Here is a 24803-nt window from a genome sequence, read left to right as displayed (position 1 = left end):
TTGCACTGTGGATAGCTATCCCACAGTTCCCGCAGTCTCCGCTGCCCATTGGAATTCTGGGTTGAGATCCCAATGCCTGATGGGACTAAAACATTGTTGCGGGTGGTTCTGGGTACATATCGCCAGGCCCCCGTTCCCTCCCTCCCTCCATGAAAGCAAGGGCAGACAATCGTTTCGCGCCTTTTTTTCCTGAGTTACCTGTGCAGACGCCATACCACGGCAAGCATGGAGCCCGCTCAGGTAACCGTCACCGTATGTCTCCTGGGTGCTGGCAGACGCGGTACGGCTTTGCTACACAGTAGCAGCAACCCCTTGCCTTGTGGCAGCAGATGGTACAGTACGACTGGTAGCCGTCATCGTCATGTCCGAGGTGCTCCTGGCCACGTCGGCTGGGAGCGCCTGGACAGACATGGGTGCAGGGACTGACTTAATTTAGAGTGACTTGACCAGGTCATTCTCTTTAGTCCTGCAGTCAGTCCTATTGAACCATCTTATGGTGAGCAGGCAGGCGATACGGATTGCTAGCAGTCGTACTGTACCATCTTCTGCCGGGCAGGCAAGAGATGAGGATGGCTAGCAGTCGTACTGTACCATCTTCTGCCGAGCAGCCATGAGATGTGGATGGCATGCAGTCCTTCTGCACCGTCTGCTGCCAGCCAAAGATGTAAAAGATAGATGTAGTGGATCAAAACAAGAAATAGACCAGATTTGTTCTGTATTCATTTGCTTCCTCCCCTCCCCCGTCTAGGGGACTCATTCTTCTAGATCACACTGCAGTCACTCACAGAGAAGGTGCAGCGAGGTAAATCTAGCCATGTATCAATCAGAGGCCAGGCTAACCTTCTTGTTCCAATAAGAACGATAACTTAGGTGCACCATTTCTTATTGGAACCCTCCGTGAAGTCCTGCCTGAAATACTCCTTGATGTAAAGACACCCCCTTTGTTGATTTTAGCTCCCTGAAGCCAACCCTGTAAGCCGTGTCCTCAGTCGCCCCTCCCTGCGTCAGAGCTCTGTTAGTGTGGGAGGACAGCATGAGCTCGGAGAACATTTCATCGCGAGTGCGTTTTTTTTTCTTTCTAAGCTTCACTAGCCTCTGGGAAGGAGAAGATCCTGTGATCATTGAAACACATGCAGCTGGTGGAGAAAAAAAAAGGGACAGCGGTATTTAAAAAGACACATTTTATAAAACAGTGGCTACACTCTTCCAGGGTAAACCTTGCTGTTAACATTACATACATAGCACATGTGCTTTCGTTACAAGGTCGCATTTTGCCTCCCCCCACCGCGTGGCTACCCCCTCAACCTTCCCCCCTCCCTGTGGCTAACAGCGGGGAACATTTCTGTTTAGCCACAGGCAAACAGCCCAGCAGGAATGGGCTCCTCTGAGTGTCCCCTGAAGAAAAGCACTCTATTTCAACCAGGTGACCATGAATTATATCTCACTCTCCTGAGGATAACACAGAGAGATAAAGAACGGATGTTGTTTGAATGCCAGCAAACATACACTGCAATGCTTTGTTCTACAATGATTCCCGAGTATGTGTTACTGGCCTGGAGTGGTAAAGTGTCCTACCATGAAGGACGCAGTAAGGCTGCCCTCCCCAGAAACCTTTTGCAAAGGCTTTAGGAGTACATCTAGGAGAACCGTGAATTCCAGGGCAAAGTAATCCTTTCACAAGCTTGCTTTTAAACCATGTATAGTATTTTAAAAGGTACACTCACCAGAGGTCCCTTCTCTGCCTGCTGGGTCCAGGAGGCAGCCTTGGGTGGGTTCGGGGGGTACTGGCTCCAGGTCCAGGGTGAGAAACAGTTCCTGGCTGTCGGGAAAACCGGTTTCTCCGCTTGCTTGCTGTGAGCTATCTACAACCTCATCATCATCTTCTTCATCCCCAAAACCTGCTTCCGTATTGCCTCCATCTCCATTGAAGGAGTCAAACAACACAGCTGGGGTAGTGGTGGCTGAACCCCCTAAAATGGCATGCAGCTCATCATAGAAGCGGCATGTTTGGGGCTCTGACCCGGAGCGGCCATTCGCCTCTCTGGTTTTCTGGTAGGCTTGCCTCAGCTCCTTCAGTTTCACGTGGCACTGCTTCGGGTCCCTGTTATGGCCTCTGTCCTTCATGCCCTGGGAGATTTTGACAAAGGTTTTGGCATTTTGAAAACTGGAACGGAGTTCTGATAGCACGGATTCCTCTCCCCAAACAGCGATCAGATCCCGTACCTCCCGTTCGGTCCATGCTGGAGCTCTTTTGCGATTCTGGGACTCCATCATGGTCACCTGTGCTGATGAGCTCTGCATGGTCACCTGCAGCTTGCCACGCTGGCCAAACAGGAAATGAGATTTAAAAGTTCGCGGTTCTTTTCCTGTCTACCTGGCCAGTGCATCTGAGTTGAGAGTGCTGTCCAGAGCGGTCACAATGGAGCACTCTGGGATAACTCCCGGAGGCCAATACCATCGAATTGTGTCCACAGTACCCCAAATTCGAGCCGGCAAGGTCGATTTAAGCGCTAATCCACTTGTCAGGGGTGGAGTAAGGATATCGATTTTAAGAGCCCTTTAAGTCGAAATAAAGGGCTTCATTGTGTGGACGGGTGCAGGTTTACATCGATTTAACGCTGCTAAATTTGACCTAAAGTCCTAGTGTAGACCAGGGCTAAGGACGGTTACTCCTACCCTATAAAAGAGGGTAGGAAACAAAAGCAAAGAGATTTGCTTAAGGCCAGACAGCAGGTTAATGGCTGGAATATCATGCATGTCTCCCCGCTGGACCATACTCCTCCGCTTTACACTGCTCTCAGGGGGAATCCAAAGGCCCAGCCCCTAACACAATAGGGCATCAGAACTTACTGGGGGTTCTAGCTTCTACTGTAATAAAAATCATAAATAGCAGTAATGGAATACACTGACCAAGCACGCCTGCTACGGCTGATCTGAAAGGGATAACTGCCTTCTATTGCTTCCAGCTGCTGGAATGAGTCCATTAGCTCACACAGTTGAGATCTGGGCTCTGGAGCTAAAGATGACAGGCTCAGTCCCTGCCGCTGACCGACGGGTGATACAGCAGTCATAACAAGTGATCAGTCAGGAGACAGGAAAGAGGCACCAAAAAGATTTGAAAGTGCCTTACAGAGAGAGACTTAATGAGCACCATCACAGAAATGTCAGGTTGGAAGGGACCACAAGAGGTCATCCAGTCAAGCCTCCTGCACTGAGATAGGACGAAATAAACCAGCCCAGCCCTGACAGGCATTTGTCCAACTTGTTCTTTAAAATCTCCAGTGATGGGGATCCCACGACCTCCCTTGGACGCCTGTTCCAGAGCTTCACTCCCCTGAGAGTTAGAAAGTTTGTCCTGATATCTCACCGAAATCTCCCTTGCTGCAGATTAACCCATTGCTTCTTATCCTACCTACAGAGGGCATGGAGAACAATTGATCACCATCCTCTTTGTAACAGTCCTTAACATCTATGACGACTGCTCTCAGGTCCGCCCCCCCCGGCAGTCTCCTTCTCACAAGAGTGAACAGGCCTATATTTTTTATCCTTTCCTCCTCACAGGTCAGGTTTGCTAAACCTTTTGTCATTTTTTTGCTCTGCTCCAGACTCTCTCCAGTTTGTCCACATCCTTCCTAGACTGCGCCCCCACCCCACCCCCCGCAGGCAGACACAGCACTCCACCCGAAGCCTCACCAATGCTGACTGGAGCAGGACAATTACCTCTCATCTCTTACACCCAGCACTCCATCTGGTTCACATATCTAAAAGGATACAGAGAGTTGATTACAATGTATCAGTACCTTCACGGGAGAAAATACCAGGTACTAACCCAGGTGTGGCCAACCTGTGGCTCCGAAGTCACATGCAGCTCTTCGTAAGTTAGTATGTGGCTCCTTGTACAGACACCGACTCTGGGGGCTGGAGCTACCGGCACCGACTTTCCAAGGTGCCAGGGGGTGCTCACTGCTCCACCCCTGGCTCTGCCCCCACTCCACCCCTTCCTGTTATGCCCTCGCTCCCCCCCGCCCCTCCAAGACTCCTGCCCACCACAAAACAGCTGATCGGGAGATGCAGGGAGGCGCTGATTGACGGAGCTGCCAGTGGGCGGGAGGCGCTGGGAGTCGGGGCGGGGGAGCTGCTGACGTATTACTGTGGCTCTTTGGCAACATACACTGGTAAATTCTGGCTCCTTCTCACTCTCAGGTTGGCCACCCCTGTACTAAAGGCTCTTTAAGCTACTGGAGGAAGGCCGAACAGAACTGATGACAGAGATCCCCTTGGGACTGTCACCTGATGTGCTGAAATTACCTCTGAGCTCGTTATTCCTGCCAGCTTGGGACTCCAGAACCCTGCCTTGTTGAGCCAGACACGCTAGCCTGCTGCAACACAGACCCAGGGTCTGGTCCACGCCCCCAAAGCTGCAGATTTAACTGAAAACAGCTCAGCAAGTTACTTATCTCCAGGACCCAGCTCCCAATAAGATCCAAACTCTAAATAAATCCCTTTTACTCTACATAAAGCTTATACAGAGTAAATTCGTAAATTGTTCGCCCTCTATATCACTGATAGAGAAAGATGCATGACTGTTTGCTCCCCCAAATATTAATCACTTACTCTGGATTTATTAATAAACTAAAGTGATTTTATTAAGTATAAAAAGTAGGATTTAAGTGGTTTCAAATAATAACAGACCGAACAAAGTAAGTCACCAAGCAAAAAACACATAAGTCTAAGCCTCATACATTAAGAAACTGATTACAGGTAATATCTGACCCTCAAAGATCTTCCAATAAGCTTCTTTCACAGACTAGATTCCTTCCTAGTCTGGGCCCAATCTTCTCCCCTGGTACAGTCTTTGTTGGATCCAGCAGACATCTCAGGTGGTAAGCCAGGGTCTTCTCATGACTGGTTTCAGAGTAACAGCCGTGTTAGTCTGTATTCGCAAAAAGAAAAGGAGTACTTGTGGCACCTTAGAGACCAACCAATTTATTTGAGCATAAGCTTTCGTGAGCTAGAGCTCACTTCATCGGATGCATACTGTGGAAAGTATAGAAGATCTTTTTATACACACAAAGCATGAAAAAATGGGTGTTTACCACTACAAAAGGTTTTCTCTCCCCCCACCCCACTCTCCTGCTGGTAATAGCTTATCTAAAGTGATCACTCATGGTGGAATTGCTCAAGAAACTCCCTGAAAAAGCACAAGATCAAATCCGCACAGACACAGCCCTGGAACCCCGACCTGGGATATTCTATCTACTACCCAAGATCCATAAACCTGGAAATCCTGGGCGCCCCATCATCTCAGGCATTGGCACCCTGACAGCAGGATTGTCTGGCTATGTGGACTCCCTCCTCAGGCCCTACGCTACCAGCACTCCCAGCTACCTTCGAGACACCACTGACTTCCTGAGGAAACTACAATCCATCGGTGATCTTCCTGATAACACCATCCTGGCCACTATGGATGTAGAAGCCCTCTACATCAACACTGCACACAAAGATGGACTATAAGCCGTCAAGAACAGTATCCCCGATAATGTCACAGCTAACCTGGTGGCTGAACTTTGTGATTTTGTCCTTACCCATAACTATTTTACATTTGGGGACAATGTATACCTACAGATCAGCGGCACTGCTACGGGTACCCGCATGGCCCCACAGTATGCCAACATTTTTACAGTTGATTTAGAACAACACTTCCTCAGCTCTCGTCCCCTAATGCCCCTACTCTACTTGCGCTATATTGATGACATCTTCATCATCTGGACCCATGGAAAAGAAGCCCTTGAGGAATTCCACCATGATTTCAACAATTTCCATCCCACCATCAACCTCAGCCTGGTCCAGTCCACACAAGACATCCACTTCCTGGACACGACAGTGCTAATAAACAATGGTCACATAAACACCACCCTATACCAGAAACCTACTGACCGCTATTCCTACCTACATGCCTCTAGCTTTCACCCTGACCACACCACACGATCCATCGTCTACAGCCAAGCTCTGCGATACAACCGCATTTGCTCCAACCCCTCAGACAGAGACAAACACCTACAAGAGCTCTATCAAGCATTCTTACAACTACAATACCCACCTGCGGAAGTGAAGAAACAGATTGATAGAGCCAGAAGAGTTCCCAGAAGTCTCCTACTACAGGACAGGCCTAACAAAGAAAATAACAGAACGCCACTAGCCGTCACCTTCAGCCCCCAACTAAAACCCCTCCAACGCATTATTAAGGATCTACAACCTATCCTGAAGGATGACCCAACACTCTCACAAATCTTGGGAGACAGGCCAGTCTTTGCCTTCAGACAGCCCCCCAGCCTGAAGCAAATACTCACCAACAACCACATACCACACAACAGAACCACTAATCCAGGAACCTATCCTTGCAACAAAGCCCGTTGCCAACTGTGCCCACATATCTATTCAGGGGACACCATCACAGGGCCTAATAACATCAGCCACACTATCAGAGGCTCGTTCACCTGCACATCCACCAATGTGATATATGCCATCATGTGCCAGCAATGCCCCTCTGCCATGTACATTGGTCAAACTGGACAGTCTCTACGTAAAAGAATAAATGGACACAAATCAGATGTCAAGAATGATAACATTCATAAACCAGTCGGAGAACACTTCAATCTCTCTGGTCACACAATTACAGACATGAAAGTTGCGATATTACAACAAAAAAACTTCAAAACCAGACTCCAGGGAGAGACTGTTGAATTGGAATTCATTTGCAAATTGGATACAATTATCTTAGGCTTGAATAGAGACTGGGAGTGGCTAAGTCATTATGCAAGGTAACCTATTTCCCCTTGTTTTTTCCTACTCCCCCCACCCCAGACGTTCTTGTTAAACCCTGGATTTGTGCTGGAAATGGCCCACCTTGATTATCATACACATTGTAAGGAGAGTGGTCACTTTAGATAAGCTATTACCAGCAGGAGAGTGGGGTGGGAGGAGGTATTTTTTCATGCTTTGTGTGCATAAAAGAAAAGGAGTACTTGTGGCATCTTAGAGACTAACCAATTTATTTGAGCATGAGCTTTCGTGAGCTACAGCTCACTTCATCGGATGCATACCGTGGAAACTGCAGCAGACTTTATTTATACACAGAGAATATGAAAAAATACCTCCTCCCACCCCACTGTCCTGCTGGTAATAGCTTATCTAAAGTGATCATCAGGTGGGCCATTTCCAGCACAAATCCAGGTTTATATAATCCAGGTGTGTAAATCCAGGTGTGTATAAAAGATCTTCTACACTTTCCACAATATGCATCCGATGAAGTGAGCTGTAGCTCACGAAAGCTCATGCTCAAATAAATTGGTTAGTCTCTAAGGTGCCACAAGTCCTCCTGTTCTTTTCTCATGACTGGCCACCCCTTTGTCCTACTCCACCTGCTTTTATAGCTTTGGCACAAGGCGGGACTCTTTTGCCTGTGCTTGTCCCGGTCCCCACCCCCCACCTCATCAATGGAAAAGTACAAGAATTAAGATGGATTCCACTATCATGTGACATGGTCACATGTCACTACTGTAAGACCCCCTAGTCTCCCTTCTTCCTGGGTTGGCCCCCACCTACACAGGAAGGCGTGCAGGTAAATAAATCATTTACAACCAATTGTCCTAGTCAATGGGAGCCATCAAGATTCTAAACCACCATTAATGGCCCATACTTTGCATAATAACAATAGGACCTCAGAGTTATACTTCGTATTTCTAGCTTCAGATAACAAGAATGATACATGCATACAAATAGGAGGAATATATTCAATAGGTTATAACCTTTGTTATGATACCTTACAAGAGACCTTTGCATAAAGCATATTCCAGTTACATCATATTCACACTCATAAGCATATTTCCATAAAACATACGGAGTGCAACATCACACTGGGAACAATTGCAGCTGAGGCCTGGCCTGAGGTGAGTAATTAACACATGGCGGGAGGCTTCATTTTTTGGAAGATAGAATTAGGGATATAAATGAATCATCCAGTTGAAAACAGACTATCTGTGCTAAATAAGGTAAGTAACTAGGTCAGTAAGCTAAGACAGAATAACTGAGCCAACTAAGGAAAGAGAACACGCAGGGAACTATTTCCGATAAACTAGATAGCCAGGGACGTTAGGAATGTAGAGATGAGGTAAAGAGGAAGTCAAAGCCTGGTCAGTGCGCGGTTAGCACATGCTGCACAGGGATTTGTTCCTGCAAAGTAACTCAGCCTGTCCAAAAATGTGTTATGCAACGTACAGTAAATACAATGAGATGTGTGATGTATACAAAGCGAGAAGGTTTCTGCGGCCATCCCCCCACTGCGTTTGAATCTGATCAACTCAGCGTAGCGCTGGGGTATGCCAAACAAAGACACCAGAGGGACGGAGGCTGGAATCGAACTGAGTTCTTGGGGAGCCAAATGGAAAGGGGTCTCAGAGGGAATTCCAACAAGGAGGGCCTAATCCATGACTGGGGTGTCTACTGTTAGGTGAGAAAAATTAAATATGAAGCAGTTATGCCAACCAAACCAAAGTCAGGCCAATAAAGGTTGCTGGGAAAGTCCCTGAACGAGATAAGTAGAATGAAAGAATACTTGTTTAAGTTGCAGGGAGTAAGAAAAAAGGGGAGGCCTGCATTCCTGCATTTTTTGTACCAAATGTTCTGGGAACAGTTTGTTGAGCTATGGAGGCACTGTTTTCCACCCCCTGCTCTTGTGTTATGTCTGTTTTTAACTCCTTGTCTCCTGGTTGACACCCATACCGATAAGAAAGTTAGTGAAGCATTATGATTTGCTAAAAGTTAGCTACAATAAGGGGGTAGAGTGCATGCATAATAGAGAAAGAGGATTTAAAGTAACATGGGGGGTGGGTGGGCTGCTTTATTAATAAATCTGTGACACGACGGGACTGTCTATAAAAACCTATTAGTTTTACTTAGAGGCTGCTGGTTCTCTTTGGAGACGGGTTGCTCTTTATTGTTGTGTGCACTCTTCAATAAAGAGCTTTGTGTTCGGACCTTGCTGGTGTTGCCTGTCTCTCTCCAGTCAGACAACGAACCGCGCCATCTGGGGTTCGAGTCCTCGATGCTAGCTACTACTGTAATGCACCGAATAGCAATAAAAATGCCCAGCTTCTCACCTCTATATGCCTCTTCCCAGGCAGGTGCTCCATGGAGGCGGGTGATAAGGGCAGAATCACCATGTTATCCCTATTGCTCACAGGACAGAAGGGAGGAGAAGGGGGCAGAGCCACCCTGAGCTGCTAGGTTCTTTAGCTCCCTCCTCCATCCTGGTGAGAATGGGTTTGGGTAGGTGGCTGAAGGGAAGGGGAGAGAGCTCAGCCAGGCACAGCGCTATGGGTTCTCCTGCGCCAGGAAACGGGCCAGGGCGGTGGGTAGCCAATCAGAGGGCTCAGATGTGCTAGAGGCTGGTGGCTCCAGCCCCAGCCCCAAATCCCACCACTGCGGAGGAAAACGTGGCACCGCTGATGTCACAATGTAGTTTGGTATCGCATCACCAAGTGATGACATCGCAATGTGGCGGTGTTGTGTCACTGGGCGATGACATCATAGTGGTGTCTCATCCCGCCTCCACAAGGAGACATCATGGCAACACAGACATCGTTGCATCATTGCCCAGGCGATGACATCACAAGGCAGCCTGACCAGGGGATGATCATAGAATCAATCATAGAACTGGAAGGGACCTCGAGAGGTCATCTAGTCCAGTCCCCTTCACTCAAGGCAGGACTAAGTATTATCTAGACCAGAGGTTCTCAAACTGTGATCCGTGGACCACCTGCAGTCCACGAACCCTATTCAGGTGGTCCGTGGATAGTTCCCTCTAAGGCAGGGGTGGGCCAACTTTTTGGCCCCAGGGCCACATTGGGGTGCAAAACTGTATGGAGCCGGGTAGAGAAGGTTGTGCCTCCCCAAACAGCCTGTCCCCTGTCCCCTATCCGCCCTCTCCCACTTCCTGCCCCCTGACTGCCCCCCTCAGAACTTCCAACCTATCCAACCCCCCCTGCTCCTTGTCCCCTGACCGCCCCCGCCCAGGACCCTCCACCCGGGACCCCAGCCCCTATCCAACCCCCCTTGCTCCCTATCCCCTGACTGCCTCCCCACCCCCTATCCACACCCATACTGCTCAGAGCAGCAGGAGCTTGCAGCCCTGCCGCCCAGACAGAGCCAGCCGCGCTCCTCACGCGGCAGCATGGCTGCAGGGAAGTGGGGACAGCAGGGAAGGGGCCAGGGGCAAGCCTCTCTGGCCAGGAGCTCCAGGGCTGGGAGGACGGTCCAGCGGGCCGGATGTGGCCTGCGGGCCGTAGTTTGCCCACCTCTGCTCTAAGGTGTGCACCTGGGTGGCCACACACAAGAGAATGAAGAGAATTTTTATACAGCACTTTTATCCAAAGCGCTTTACAATAGTTAGCTAATGGTACAAACAACATTGGGAAAGATCATTAAGTGGTCCGCCGAGTCCCTCAGCACTTTTCAAGTGGTCCGCAAACAAAAAAGTTTGAGAACCACGGATCTAGACCATCCCTGTCAGGTGTTTGTCCAACCTGCTCTTAAAAATCCCCAATGACGGAGATTCCACAACCTCCCTAGGCAATTTATTCCAGAGCTTAACCACCCTGATAGTTCGTAAGTTTTTCCTAATGTCCAACCTAAACCTCCCTGGCTGCAATTTAAGCCCACTGCTTCTTGTCCGATCCTCAGAGGTTAAGAAGAACAATTTTTCTCCCTCCTCCTTGTAACAACCTTTTATGTACTTGCAAAAACAACGAGGACTCCTTGTGGCACGCGAGGCCTGGTCTACGCTGCGGGGGGGGAGGGATCGATCCAAGTTACGCAACTTCAGCTACGAAGTTGATGTACTTAGATCTGCTTACCGCGGCGTCTTCACTGCAGTAGGTCAACTGCTGACGCTCCCCTTTCGCCTCTGCCTGCGCTTCTCGCTTGATGGGAAGAGCGCTTGGCGGTCGAGTTGTCAGCTGGATCGATCGCGCCGGATGTAAGCGCAGACATGCCCTTGGAGACGAACAAATTTATCTGGGCATAAGCCGTCGTGGGCTAAAACCCACTTCATCAGATGCATGGCGCGGAAAATGGAGTCGGGGGGTATAAGCACACCGCACGTGAAGAGACGGGAGCCGCCCGACCGAGACCGGCCTTCCTGGACAACCGCGATCGTGTCCCCGCTCAGGCCTCTCCTCCCCAGCCTACACGAACCCGGTGGTTTCGCTCGTCCCTCCCAGCTCATGGCCGCCCAGACCGTTCTCCGTGCTCTTCTCTGGACTTTCGCCGGTGGGCCCCCATCCTTCCCGAGCCCCGGCGCCCAGACCGGGCCGAGGCCCCGTCCGCGGGGAGCGGAGGGGAAGGCCTCGCGTCGCGGTGGCTTGCCTGCGGCTACGGCCCAAAATGGCGGCCCCCTCGCTTGGCACCAGTCGTGCACCCCCGACTCCCCCGGCAGCGCGCGCGCGCGCCCCCTTCCTGCAGGGCCCCGGCCCGGCCTGCTGTGACGTCACGGCCCGGCACGCGCACGGCGTGACGCCAAGGTGGCCGGAGGAAAGTCACACGTCCCGCTCCCGCGCGGGGCAGGTGGAGGGAGAAGCCCTGGGCGCGCGCCGCCGCCTTCGAGCCTCTTTTGCCCCCGCTGGCGGCCCGTAGCGCGCGCGCGCGCGCAAAGGCGGCCCGGCCGCGGCGGAAAAGGATTCTGGGCCTGCGCAGGTGGCGCGGTTGCTATGGAGGCGGACGGGACGTACGAGCCGGGCTTCGTGGGGATCCGCTTCTGCCAGGAGTGGTGAGCGCTGGCGGCGGCGGCGGGGGGGGGTCTGCACCTCTCCCCCCCCCCCTCCGGTCCCGTCCCCCGATTCCTCCCACCGCCCCCCTCCCCCAGCGGGCCCCCCCCCTTCGGGCTCCTCTGGGGCCCAGCCCCCCTCCCCCAACCTTCCCCTGGGTCTTGCTCCCTCCGGTCTCCTTTGAACCCCTGCGTCCCCCAGCCCCCCCCCTCCGCTGCTCGGGTCCCCCTTTGCCCTGTGGGTCCCCTCCCCGGGACACCCCACCGCATGAGCCCCTCCCTCAGGCCCCAGCCCCCCTGCAGGCTCCTGCCCCCCCCCCTCTCCTGATCTCGCCCCACCCCTCTCCCCAGAGGCTGGGGAGCTGCAGGGGGCTCTTTGCCTTGCGATCCGGCCAGGCGCGTGGCTTGGAACGGGAGCCCCTGGCATGGCACCACGGGCCCCGACAGTGCGGATCCGGTGTGTCCGCCGCCCGAGGAGAGACTCCAGCCGCAACAAGCCAGGCTTTGCTGCCCGCGGACCCGACAGTAACAAACCCGCCCTGTAGCCGCCGCGAAGAGGGGGAGGGAAGTTTTGCCCCCCCCACCCCCGGAATCTAATATTAAAAAGCTAGGGAAGGGTGTCCCCTGCCCCCCGCTGACACGTGCCAGGGACCTTGCTCCTCATTGTTGTCCTTTGTGTCTGTGATAGCAACAACATGCTGTACCCCAAGGAAGACAAGGAAAACAGAATCCTGCTCTATGCGGTGAGTTTCAAACGGCCAAGGCCAAATTCAGCCCTGCTCTGAGCCCAGTGACTGTAGCAGAGTTGGTCCAATTTCATACTGACTCAGCTTTTAGCTACCTCTCCCTCACAGTAAACTGAGGCGAGGGCTGATCTTGGCTTCCCGAGGGGAAGAAACCGCTTTAAAAGATTCTAGTGTTTAACCTCATATGCACTTGGGCTGCTTTCTGCAATAGCCTGTTGAGGATTTTGTTGTCAGCTGGAGCTTGCTATGGGTATGCTTGTCCTTATCCTGCCCCAGCCCCTTCCAGGACTGAGATCACCGTCCCAGTCCTTTCCTTCTGAGAAAACAGGGTGGGATTTCCTAACGTGCCTAAAGCAATGATCCTCCAAGGTATTTCAGAGCGGTAGCCGTGTTAGTCTGTATCAGCAAAAACAATGAGGCATCCTTGTGGCATCTTAGAGACTAACAAATTTATTTGGGCATAAACTTTCATGGGCCAAAGCCCATCAGTAACTCCCATTGATTAAGTGCTTACGTACCTTTGAGGTCTGAGCTTGAAGTGATTTAGGAGTGCAAATCCCATTGAATTTCAGTAGGATGTATGCTCCTAAATCACTTAAGCTCTTTTGACACTCCCTCCAACCCCAACAGAGGGAAGAGGTGATTCTTGTACTTGGCGTGCCTGTTGCATTGATTTTTATAAGGGTTAACTGGGGCTCATTAAACGACTAGTCTCTGCTGTGTGTTAGGAAATGGTATGTATTTGGGGAGATGTTTTTTCTGATTCCTACTGGCTTTTCCCCTTCATTTTACATCCCTCCCTCCAACCTTTTTCCTCCTGGCTATGGAGGACTGAGGATCGCTTCCCCCTCTGATATGGGTATTCAGATCCCATAGCAATGGATGTGTTAGGAATAGCTAGATAGGTGGTGAACCTCATGCTGTCAACAGTGAATCGCTAGGTTGAGGTGTTGCACTCTTTCTTCGTCGCTCCCCGTTTCTGTCTGTGCAGGAATACAGAGTCAAGCTCTAATATTCCCTTCTCCACACACACGTGTGCTATACCTCTGTGCTTCCTGTTTTGCCACAATTTCAGGGTTATATTCAAAACGGTTTAAGTAGAGATTTCCTGCCAGGAAAAGCAGTGAGAAATAAAGTCACCAAGGATATATCTTTACTGTTACCCTGGGCTCTTCCCCAGGTTTTAGCCCCAACCTGCCCTTACCATCTACACAGAAAAACCTCTGACCCAGGTCTGGAAATGCGTTAAGTCCGGGGTAGCTGGAATGGCTGGAGAGGGGATGTTAGAGCCGGGCTCTTCACTTGGGTTGGAACCTGTCTACTTTGCAAAATTACTGTCCTGCTGATAGCCCTCCAATGCCCTTCCCACAATTCACCTGCGAAGGACAGACTGGTTCTCCTGCAATTAACATAAATGACTGGGAAAGAATCAGAGAGCGTCTCAGCATGAAGACCCATGGGACTACCCCAGACACACACAGGCGAGTGCAGAAACAGCAAGGAAACAGTAATGTGGGTAGGGCGTAGGGTTGCTTGCACCTGGTCTAGGTCAAGTTTGATGCTCAGATCTGGGAACCAATCACCTAGGCTAACTGTGCTGTGAAGACCTACCCCTAGATTTGTCATGCAAAATGCATCTGATTGGTTATATTAACAAGACTGAACAGAGCTTACTAAGCTAGCAACTTCTGATTGGATATCCCCATTCTAGGGTACATTTTATGTCTCTCTCCGTTTCCTTCCCAAGTGTCGAAACTGCGATTACCAACAGGAAGCCGACAACAGCTGCATCTATGTCAATAAGATCACCCATGAAGTGGAGTGAGTATGAGAGGGCTCAGACCTGGTGCTGAACAAAGTCTGTGGCGATTCCGAGCTGTTGATTATCCCCTCCCCCCATTTACCGAGCTGTTGATTAAACACACCTCTCATGGAGGCCTATCCCAGTTGTAAGCGTAACTGTGGCACCATGAATAAAAGTTTATCAAATGTTATAATAGTTTATAACAAATGTTAATGAGAAAAGATGTAAAAGGAAGACAGACTGAATTGGTTTAAACACCTTATTAATACAGTGTAAGAACTGTGTTATGGTTATGCCTGGTAAAGAAAAGAAGCATAGGAGTGAAAATTAATGGACTAAAATTGGTGTAGGGTTGGGAGTCAGGAATTCCCAGCTTTAGGCTTGGCTTTGGGAGTGAGCGTGGTCTAGTTGTCAGAAACAGGGGACTGGGAGCCGGGACTCCTGGATTCTCTTTGTGGCTCTGGGTATGAGTGTGCTCTAGTGGTTAGCGCAGGGGGAGGTGCGTCAAGACTCCTGGATTCTGTCTCTAGCTCTGCCACGCCGTGTGATGTTAGGCTAGTCACTTCACCTCTTAATGCCTGGTTTTCTCCCCCTGTTGAATGGGGCAGCCCCATCGATCGGAGGGGTCATCATGAAGCATTTGGAACTGGTGCTGGACTGTAGAGGGGGAATACGGGTCCAGTTGCCTTGAAGGGAACGGGCAGCTCTTTCACCTAGTAGAAAAAGTCATACTAGAACCCAGTGTCTGGAAGCTTAAGCTAGACAAATTCAGACTAGAAATAAGATGCATATTTTTAAGGGAGGGTAATTAACCATGGGAACAACTGGCCTAAGGACAGGGTGGATTTTCCATCACTCGAAATATTTAAGTCAAGACTGGATGTCTTTCCCACACATCTGTCAGTCTTAACACAGGAACTGTTGGGTGGAGTCGTATGATTATCACGGTCCCTGTCTGCCCTGAAGGCAGCTCATTACTTATAGATTCTTAGCTCCTCACGGGTCTGTTTTCATTGCAGTGAATTGACACAAATCATTGCGGACGTTTCCCAGGACCCAACTTTGCCCCGGACAGAGGATCACCCATGTCAGAAGTGAGTGTTAACCCTTTCGAGCCTGCTGCCAGCCATTCTTTTAGGTCTGGAAATTGCAGTGGCTTGAGGGTTACGTTAACTGGTGAGCTCTGACATGTAAGATTTCCAAGAGTCGGAAGATAAACCAACTGAGTCACTTATCTGGAAAGCTCTAGCTACGGTCCTGCCGGTTCTCACAAGCTAAGCAGGAATTCCTGGTGGGGAGACCTTCAAGGAAAACCCTGGTGGCAGCAGGCTCTAGTGTTCAGTATGGAGGGCTGGCCCTTCCAAGGCAGCTCCATATATCTAGAGGTGCTGTTTCTCAGATGAAATGTTAAACAGAGAGCCTCCCTACCTGTGATCATTAAAGATCCCAAGGAATTAGGCAGTTGTGTGTGTCCAGGCTTGGGTATTTGCATTCTGCCTGCTTAAATTCCCTGCACCGTTTTAATAGCAGGGGGATTGTGTCCATTTCCTGGACTCCCCCTCCACCCATTCTCCTCTGGCTCCTGCCCCCTCCAGTTTCCCTAAAACCCCTGCCCGCCCCTGCACTTCTGCATTGCAATTCATTGCCCTGCAGCCTGAGCCCTCTTGGGTCTTTTACTGCAGTGTTGACATACCCTGGGACAAGAATTGCACCTAGCACAAAGGGGCCTGATCTTGACTGGGCTTTCAGCACAACTGTAATAAACGTGGCTAACAATAACATCATGTGTTTAACCAAAAGACTCCCAGTGATCCTGCTGGTTCCTTCCCAGCAAAGCACATGCCAACCCAAATCCGTTCTCTCTGAGCTTACATCCCTACTCTGATTCCATGCTGACCTGTCCCTTCATTCCAGGTGCGGGCACAAAGAAGCAGTATTCTTCCAGTCTCACAGCGCAAGGGCTGAGGTGAGGGGATCTGCTCCTAGGTTTGGAATAACGTAGAGTTAGTAGTTAGGGTCTTATTTTCATGTTCCTGCCTGTCTTGGGCCCATGTGGAGCGGTTTCAATGTTGTAACAGGATCCACTGGCTGGAAGTTGATGGGATGCAGCTTAGTCCATCTAGCTTCAAGGAATGGATTAGTCCCAGTGTGATGCACCTCACCACAAGCTGCCCTTAACATTAGGCAGCTAGGTCTGTGCCTGCCGGGGCTTATCTGTCTACCACCACCAGCCTCAGGCAACACCGGCTTCCCCTCTAGGCCTACGCAGGCCCCACTGTCTCTTTGCAGGTTAACAATCAGACACTGCAATCCTCAAGCATCCTGCTGTGGTGTCCAATCCCTGATCCACTGGACACTCAAAGAACTCCCAGCTCCTCCTTCCAGTATATCACAGCATATCAGTTACACCACCGAAAACAGCTTCGTTCAACCCACAGCGTTTAATTTGTTTGTAGAGAAAGCAAGAATAAGTTTATTTAACAAAGAACAGCATCAAAGGATAGAAATCAGAATTACTGGAAATAAGGGGTTACATAGAAAATAAAACCATAACACGCATCCTAGAGCCTCAACTTAACTAAGACAACGACGGCATGCCATGAAAGCAAAAGCTCCCTCAAAATCCTTCCAGCGTACTACAGCCAGGCTTTGCTGGGATCTTCTGTTCATGAAACAAGCACGCTTTCCTCCTCGGTGGAGTTTGTCTTTACAGTTATAGTCCAAAACTCCATTGTCCGCACTTGCAAACAGGACAACCCTGTTGCATGGGTTTTCCTGCCCAAGGTCTCCCCTGGAGACTCTGCGATCACTTGATTAGCATTTTGCTCAGACTGTAAATGGATGCCGTTGTGACCCATACAGTACTCACTTTACATGTAGACAGACAGCTAGATAAACATCTCTTGCCTGAAAGAAACCCATTTCTCACCTTTGCTGGTGACAAGCCACGGCCCCTAAGAACAGAATGTTCAGTATAGATACCCAGCTCCTTGCATGTTGTTGGTATGAACATTTTGCAATGATTATGGACACCAGTGAGACACAGGCTTTTAGGAGAGACTTTGTGACACGTGACACTCTTTGGTGAACTACTAAGATACCAAACCCAGGGGATCCCTGTAAACCTCGTGCCTTTTAATACAACTAAATGTATCCATCTGGGAACAAAGAATGCAGGTCATCCTTAGAGGATGGGGGACTCTAGCCTGGGAAGCAGTGATGCTGAAATAAATTTTGGGAGTGGGGGGTGGATAATCAGCTGAACATTAACTCCCAGAGTGATGTTGGGATCTATGTGATCCTGGGATGCATAAACAGGAATCTCAAGTAGATGCTGAGGTTATTTTCCCTCTGTGTTTGGCACTGGTGTGACCGCTGCTGGGATCCTGGGTCCAGTTCTGGCATCCACCATTCAAGAAGGATGTTGATGATAAATTGGAGAGGGGTGAGAGAAAAGCCACAAGAATGATCAAAGGCTTAGAAAACCTGGCTTATAGTGATAGACTGAAGGAGCTCAATCTATTTAGCATAACAAAGAGAAGGTGAAGAAGTGACTCGAGGGGTCTCTCAGTACCGACATGGTGAACAAATATTTAATAACGGGCTCTTCAGTCTAGTAGAGAAAGGTCTAACAGAGTCATACTCAGACAGACGCTGGAGAGCCGTAAGTGGCTCTTTAATGTGGCTCTTTGCAGCATGTGATATTAAAACACTGATTTAATTAACAACCAAGCAGGATGCTTTTACTATGTTATTAGTCAATTGTAGTTGATAAAATAATAATATTTGGTGTCATTTTGCTGTGAGAATTATATAGAACTAAATATTTCCCATCCTGTTTCAATATGAATCTATAGTACTATAGTAAATGAAACAATGAATTCCCATGACTGTGGCTCTTTTGCGTAATGTTGCTTGATAATTTGGCTCCTGAGCCACTGAGGTCTGACTACCCCTGGGCTAACATGCTCCGAGGGCTGGAGGTTGAAGCTAGAGAAATTCAGACCGGGAATAAGGTGTACATTGAATAGCACGAATAATTAATCGTTGGAACACGGGTCCTGGTGGATTCTCCATCACGGACAATGTTTAAATCAAGACGGGGATGTGTTTCTAAGAGACCTGGGGCTGTTCTCTTGCTCGGGCTAGGATAGAGGTCAGACTAGGTGGTCACAACTGGCTGTCCTAGCCTTGGAATCTGAGTCCCTGCACCCTTCACTAGTTGGCATCAAGATGTCCCTGGGTCACACGCAGTTGTTGCATTCTCCTGTTGTCTAGGATGCCATGAGGCTGTATTACGTGTGCACCGCTCCGCACTGCGGCCACCGCTGGACTGAATAAAGGGGCAGCTGTTTGAGACCTGACATCACCTCGGGCCCCCGGTTGTCAGAAACATTTGGGCTCAGTTCCCTTCTTGGAATAGCCTCTGCTCCTGGTTCTGCCCTGGGGTCATCTAACCGCTGTATTTTTGTTAATAAAAAGGTTTTATTTTTCAAGTCGCACAAGCACGTACTTCTGTGAAATCGGGTCTGTTGTAGCCTAAGAGGGTGTCTTCACTACTGTATTATCTAGAGGGACCTGCCTCTCAGGAGAGAGGGCACAACCCCTTGGGCAGGATCAGTCACCGTGCTCTACATTATCATTAGAGCTTCCATGGAATTAGTGTGGTAAGTTTGTCCTGGCTTGATCCAAATCAGGATAATTACATTCCACCTCTGAATTCTCTGCATTTCCTGTTGCATGTGGGAATGTCCAAGCCCAGCTCCACCCAGAGGTCCTGCCCCCTACCAGCACATCCTGGGGTAGGTAGAACTGCAGGGAGCTGCTCAAGGGCAGCCAGGCTGGAAGTGGGATGAATCCAGCAATTAAAGGAAACCAGTTCTGGGGGTGGCCTGCTCCAGATTTGTGCCTGTGGCATTTATTCCAAGCTGGGGCAAGGCCTGGCTCCAACTTGGACCTGTGACTGATACCAACCATGGGCACTGATGCAATTCAGGCTGGGCAGAGGAGGCAGATACAGGGCACAAGACAAGTTGGGTTGGCATTTTGGTAGTGGCACTCCGCATCGCAAAGCTACAGACCTCCCTCCCTCCTGTACTCTGCCTGTGGCACACAACAGGGCGGGCTCCTGTTAGCCTCATCCGGGTCCCGGGGGGGCTGTGATATGCAGAGGTCGGCTGAGCTGAGCGGGGCAGTCCCTTCTGACCTTAAATTTGAGGCTGACCCTCTAAGGGCACAACCAGGGACAGAAGCTGAAGACTCAGCTGATTAAATGGTATAAAACAGTAGCACTTAAGTGCTCTGGGAAGTGTCTCTTCATTACTGTATTATCTACAGGGAGGCGAATCAGCCACTGTATGTGATGGAGGGCTGTGACAGCCTCCCCCACGGGCTGTTTTTCTAAGAGGTCTGCTCTCCGTCAAGCAGGAACCAATTCCAGGCAGCCTTAGTGCCTGTGTTACACAGAGGCCTGACTCAATGATTACAGGGATCCCGTCAGCCCAGTGGACTCTTGTCTCTGAGGAAGGGCTTGGCTGGCAGGGAACAACGCTTACTAGCCCTGTCGGGTGGCTAGCTATCCCCTTGACCGGATTGCTGTGGGATCCCTGCGTGCCCTGGGGCTGGAGGGCCCGCTGCACGAGAGGCTCTGGGCCCAGCCTCAGGCGTAATGGCCGCTGGGGTAGAGGAGGAAGCGGAGGGAGGCGGCGGCCTGCTTGCGCAGCAGGGAGTTGCCGGGGTGGAGCCGCCGCACGTGGCCGCAGTACTCATCGCCCGCAGCGGAGGTGAAGCCGCACTCCTCGCAGACGAAGAGCTTGGCACGCCGCTCACGGTAGGCGTAGTTCTGCTGCACCCCGTGGATCTTGCAGAGGTGGGACTCCAGGGAGCAGCGCTGGGTGAAGGCCTTGGCACAGACGTGGCAGCGGTACGGGCGGATGCCTGCAGCGAGCGGGGGCAGGGTTAGGGGACAGAGAGAACCCAAGACCTAACCTCTTCTCCCCCAAATCGCGTGGGGGAGGGGAGTCCATGCAGGTTAGCGGGCAGAGAGGCAGGATGACCCGGGGTAAGGCACCAACCGAGCACTTGGGAGACCTGGGTTCGAGTCCCTGATTTGCCTGTGGGACCGTGGCCAAATCCCATCCACACACAAAGAACTCTCAGATCTGGCTTTGCTGGTACTTTAAACCCAGGCTAGCTGGGGGGTTGGATTGGGGCCCAGGCTCTGCTCGAACCTGGCCACTTTGTGCAGTGTGGATGCAGGCTGCTTACCTGGGGTACTGATGGTCCTCCAATGCTTTCCCACAATTGCCCTGGTGCTGCCTTTGCCTGCCATTCCACCTAGCTCCCCTCTCCTGCCCCGGAGAGTCCACAAGGGAGAGGGAGAAGGAGCCTAATTATAAGGGACCTGGCCCCTGTGGGGGGAGGCCTCAGGGCAGAAGGGAGGGACTGAGCAGAAGAGCCTCCCACTTAAACAACCTGCTTCCCACGTGCAGCCCCAGCCTCACCGGTGTGGGTCCGCGTGTGTCTCTTCAGATCGAAAATGTCGTTGAAGCCCTTGCCGCAGTATCGGCAGACGTGCTTCTTGACCGCGCTGTGGCACTTCAGGTGGCGGGTCAGCATGCGCTGCAGGGGGAAGGCCTTGCTGCACCCAGGGCAGGGGAAGTCGCCCGGCCCCTGGGGCCCTTTCCCCTGCAAAAGGGAGTGCGGGAGGGAGGTGGGAAATGGAGCAGGTGGGGGGCACTGCCCCTGACAGCAGGGCTGAGCGGTGTCGCTTGCTGGCTTGAAAAATCTTAGAGCCCCCGGCAGGGTGGGGAAGGGAAAGCAGGGGCTCCGGGTGCCCCCACATTCCTCCTCCCATGCCTGGGGCTCGGTGTGCCCAATCCCTTTTTTCCACCTGGTCTCAGGGGGAAGAAAATACCCCATGTTTCCACAACCAGGGTCATGGCAGCCGTTGGGATCTTCCCCTCACGGCTGATCACGATCTAGCCCTGGTCACTCCCAAGGGGGAGTGTGATCACAACCCTACAGGAAGGGGTGAGGGGTGTTACCTACCCTATGCAGGCACATAGCCATGCTGGGTCCTGTTCTACTCCCAGACAGCCCCAGGGGCTCCAAAGGAGCTGTACGGGCTGGAGCAAAACCTCCTCCCTCCGGCACGGGAGAAAGATTTTCTGTCCTGGGTACTCACTAGGTTTCCCCTCTGGGCAAGGTGCTGCGGTTAGAGCAAGCAACAGGGAATTGGGGGGTGGGGGGAATCTATTGCTGGCTCCTCCACTGCCTCACTCTGGAGCTTGGTCCTCAGCCATGACCATACAGCCCAGGAGCCTGATTCTCAGTCACCTGCCCAAACTGCTAAACCACTCCCCAGAGCTGAGAACAGAACCCAGGCATCCTGATTCCCAGCCCTGCCCCAACCCTAACCACTAGTCTCCCCTCCCCTCTCAGAGCTAGGAATAGAACCCAGGATCCTCGCTCCCTGCCCTCCCCCAATCCCTTACACCCCACAGCTGGAGACAGAACCCAGGAGTCCTGACTCCCAGCCCGCCCCACTCTAACCCACTAGACCCACCCACCCACCCACGAGAGCCAGGAATAGAGCCCAGGAGTCCAGATTGCTATTCATCTGCTCAAACTGCTAAACCCATTCCCCAGAACTAAGCATGGGCCCCAGGAATCCAGACTCTTTGTCCCCCACACCCACTCTAGTCACTGGATGGCACACTTCACACCCAGCCAGGAATTGAACCCAGGAGTCCTGGCTTCCAGTCCCCCTCCCTGCTCTTATCAAATAGACACACACTTTACCTTTGCTCTAGGGTATTTCACTGCAGTATCAGGGGGCAGCAGGTTTGGATGGGGCCTAGGGGAGCTTCTCTGACTTGGTCCGTCCCCGCTGCTCTTCCTGTCCTCTGGGAACGCCCCTGAGGCTGCGGGGCAGATACTCATGCTGCTCCCTGGAAGGTCAAAACACACATGACCTAGACTTGCCCTTGCTTCCTGCCATGAGCGCCGAGTGGAAATCAGGCACAGCCTCACAGAGAGGGAGGCAGTGTGCGTGTGGGGAAATCATCCAGCAGGAATCGCTTCCTGCTGGGTACCATCCTTGGTTCACAGCCCTCAGCAGCCCCATGAAAAGCACCCGGCAAAAGGGGCAGGTTAGACTGCCCTGCGCCCATACATCAAGCCAGCCAGCCAGTCAGGCCACCGCGGTACCACAGTCGGGACACCATGGCCATTACGTGGGAGGGAGTTGAACAGCCCAGGCTAGAACGCATCTTCCCTCTTGGCCACTGGTTCCAGTCCCACTCAGGGCTCTCTATTCCCTGTGTGGGCTGGGTGGGGGGCCTTATGGGAGGCATGGCCAGGTCACAAAACCCACCATCGTTGTCCCTGCCTCATTCACAGCCTGATCACAGAGGCTGCGGATCTACCAGGCCATGGAGACAGAGCGCCCTTCTGCCCCAGAGCGGGTGCAGCTCCCTGGGCTGGGCACTCAGTGGGTAAGCAGAGAACATCAGGGCGGTGAATCTGGTCGCTTTCACCAGCATTAAGAGTGGCCTATGCCCTAAAGTAAGTGGAATCCCCCATCAAGGGTAATGAACTAGGCACCTACCTGGGACGTAGGCGTCGCCCCGCAGCTGGTCCGAGAGCTCTCCCCAGTCCTGGGACCCCAGCGTGGTTGCCCGGTGCCTTTTCACCAGGAAAGCCTTCGGCATGGCAGATGCAATTCCAGGCTCAGCCAGGAAAGGTCTCAGAAGTCCCGGTGGACCGTTCTAGTGCTTCCCCACCTCAACGTTCCTTGTTCGACACCCCGTTGCCAGGAGTAATAGGGACACCGGGGAGCAAGTAGAAATGGGAATGCCTTTGGTACTGGCAGGCGGCAACACGGGGTCTTGTGATCAAGAAGCAGCCGATCCCAAAGAGCACCAAGCATCTTCAAACAACCCCGGATGCTTCATGCTCCCCCCAAGGAGGGCCTGTCTCCATTTTACAGATAGAAAAAGTGAGGCACGGAGAGGGGAACTGACTCAGTTGAGCTCACAGGACCCAAGAGTCCAGGCTCCCAGTCACCTGGTAACCACTAGACCCCACTCCCCTCCCAGAGCTGGCAATAGAACCCAGACGTCCTGGCTCCCAACCCCCCACTCTAGCCACTAGAGCAGTCTGAGCTTCTAAGCCATTGCTCTAACATCCAGACATGCTGCTTCCCCGCTGTGAGGTGAGTCACTACTTCTTACCCTCCTTTGACACATGGGGAAACTGAGGCACACCCAGTCAGTGCGGCTAGTCTCAGGTCACATCACAGTAGGATTAGAAGTCCAAGTTCCCAGAACTATGCTCAGTGGACTAGCCTACACTGCCTGTCAAGCAAATATATATGGATAGCAACACCCTCCCAGATCAATCTCCTCTTGCAAAGCCACCACTTACGCTCCAGATCAGCAGGTCAAGGAAAGCGCGCGCGTGCGTGCGTGTGTGTAGATACTGATCACAATGAGGATTTGAATGGCCCGAGCGGGCCAGGAATATGAAGCTTCGTTCTTTGCATGCACTGTGCTTAGTTGTCAACAAAATAAAACCCTCCATCCTCTTCATGCAAATCTACAGCTCTGGCCCCGGGCAGAATCACCGACGGTTACCTGCCCTTTGTCAGCAGGCTTGGATGGAAAGCGGGCTCACGCCGCATGGGTGATCAGGATCCGGCCTTGTTAACTGCACATCTAAGGGACCCACCTGGCTCCCGCTCCTGTAGCATTCATATTCAATGAAGTCACCCTCACAGCCAACTTGTGAGGCTGGTGCAGAACTGAGGGCAGGTGCAGAACTGAGGCGAGGCCCAGCTTCTCTGGAGGTTCTTGAAATCAGTGGGAGTTAGGCACCCAAATACCTGAGGATCTGGGCCCAGGTCACACAGGGAACCTGTGGCAAGGCAGGGGCTTGGACCCAGGTCTTTCACAGCCTCGGCTAGTGCCCCGAAGCACTAGGCCATGATTCCTCGAATGAACACCCCTTGTCTGGTTTGTTTCCTTCCAACCAGAAATCAAGTTGGCGGCAGGCGCCAGACATACTTGGAGAAAACCGATTCCTGCTCAGATAATTTTGGACGACCCTGGGGACTGGGAATGGGACACTGAGCCTTCTGAACGCCCTGCCAGACACATACATCACCCACTCCAACCCAGACCGGGCGCCCTTGGACCTTCACTTCGCGAGTTACTGCATGGCAAGCTGGCGTGCTATAGCTCCACATCCTGGCTTGCCACACACTCAGGCTACATCTACACCGGCAGAGTTACAGTACCAGCAGATACAGCGCCGCTCCGAGAGCGCTGAAGGGAATCTGCTGTTGAGCGTTCACACTGTCAGCTGCCTGCGCGATAGCGTGGTCACACTTGCAGCGGTATTCGCAGTGGTGCACTCTGGGCAGCTGTCC

General features: G+C 51.7%; 3 protein-coding genes across 8 annotated transcripts in view; 1 reads left to right on the top strand and 2 right to left on the bottom strand.

The window, feature by feature from the left end:
• The window catches only part of LOC140902350 (sphingolipid delta(4)-desaturase/C4-monooxygenase DES2), a 28960-nt gene extending 17065 nt beyond the window's left edge, over positions 1-11895 (bottom strand). The window contains exons 1-2 of one of the 4 annotated variants that reach the window (XM_078849937.1): positions 11425-11873; positions 10914-11052 (exon numbers count right to left, since the gene is read on the bottom strand). Coding sequence is in view for 1 of the 4 variants with exons in the window: in XM_073322350.2 (XP_073178451.2) it covers positions 1725-2124 (400 nt within the window). In the remaining 3 variants the exon portion in view is untranslated. Of the gene's footprint in view, positions 1-1724; positions 2170-4620; positions 4934-10913 lie in introns of those variants that run through there. The other 3 variants (XR_012156058.2, XM_073322353.2, XM_073322350.2) reach the window with 3 other exon arrangements.
• POLR2I (RNA polymerase II subunit I) lies at positions 10940-18870 on the top strand. Of its 3 annotated transcripts, none has more exons than XM_073322356.2 (6): positions 10952-11824; positions 12510-12564; positions 14279-14388; positions 15391-15465; positions 16286-16337; positions 18650-18870. In XM_073322356.2, the coding sequence occupies exons 1-6, from the start codon at positions 11766-11768 to the stop codon at positions 18710-18712; spliced, it is 414 nt and encodes a 137-aa protein (XP_073178457.1). In that variant the 5' UTR covers positions 10952-11765; the 3' UTR covers positions 18713-18870. The 3 variants fall into 3 exon arrangements, with proteins under 3 accessions (XP_073178459.1, XP_073178457.1, XP_073178458.1); XM_073322357.2 differs by having other exon boundaries at positions 10962-11824; positions 14315-14388; XM_073322358.2 differs by lacking the exon at positions 16286-16337 and having other exon boundaries at positions 10940-11824.
• A 1160-nt stretch (positions 18871-20030) lies between these two features.
• OVOL3 (ovo like zinc finger 3) lies at positions 20031-23228 on the bottom strand. Its single transcript, XM_073322395.2, has 4 exons — positions 22983-23228; positions 22175-22323; positions 20875-21058; positions 20031-20308 (listed from the first exon to the last, which is right to left on the bottom strand). Exons 1-4 carry the CDS (start codon positions 23083-23085, stop codon positions 20031-20033), a joined length of 714 nt encoding a protein of 237 aa, XP_073178496.1. The 5' UTR covers positions 23086-23228.
• Positions 23229-24803: the final 1575 nt, after the last annotated feature.

Source organism: Lepidochelys kempii, chromosome 23, assembly GCF_965140285.1.
Source record: "Lepidochelys kempii isolate rLepKem1 chromosome 23, rLepKem1.hap1, whole genome shotgun sequence".
Lineage (NCBI taxonomy): Eukaryota > Metazoa > Chordata > Testudines > Cheloniidae > Lepidochelys > Lepidochelys kempii.
Note: the sequence above shows the minus strand (reverse complement) of the source record. Positions and strands in the feature narration are given on the sequence as shown.

Coding starts and splice junctions, on each gene's coding strand:
- POLR2I (XM_073322356.2), top strand. CDS start 11,766: ATGGAGGCGGACGGGACGTACGAGCCGGGCTTCGTGGGGATCCGCTTC. Junction 12,565..14,278: donor ACAGAATCCTGCTCTATGCG/GTGAGTTTCAAA, acceptor TCCCCATTCTAG/GGTACATTTTATGTCTCTCT. Junction 15,466..16,285: donor GAGGATCACCCATGTCAGAA/GTGAGTGTTAAC, acceptor CCTTCATTCCAG/GTGCGGGCACAAAGAAGCAG.
- OVOL3 (XM_073322395.2), bottom strand. CDS start 23,085: ATGCCGAAGGCTTTCCTGGTGAAAAGGCACCGGGCAACCACGCTGGGG. Junction 22,324..22,982: donor GGGCGACGCCTACGTCCCAG/GTAGGTGCCTAG, acceptor TTGACCTTCCAG/GGAGCAGCATGAGTATCTGC. Junction 21,059..22,174: donor TGAAATACCCTAGAGCAAAG/GTAAAGTGTGTG, acceptor TCCCTTTTGCAG/GGGAAAGGGCCCCAGGGGCC.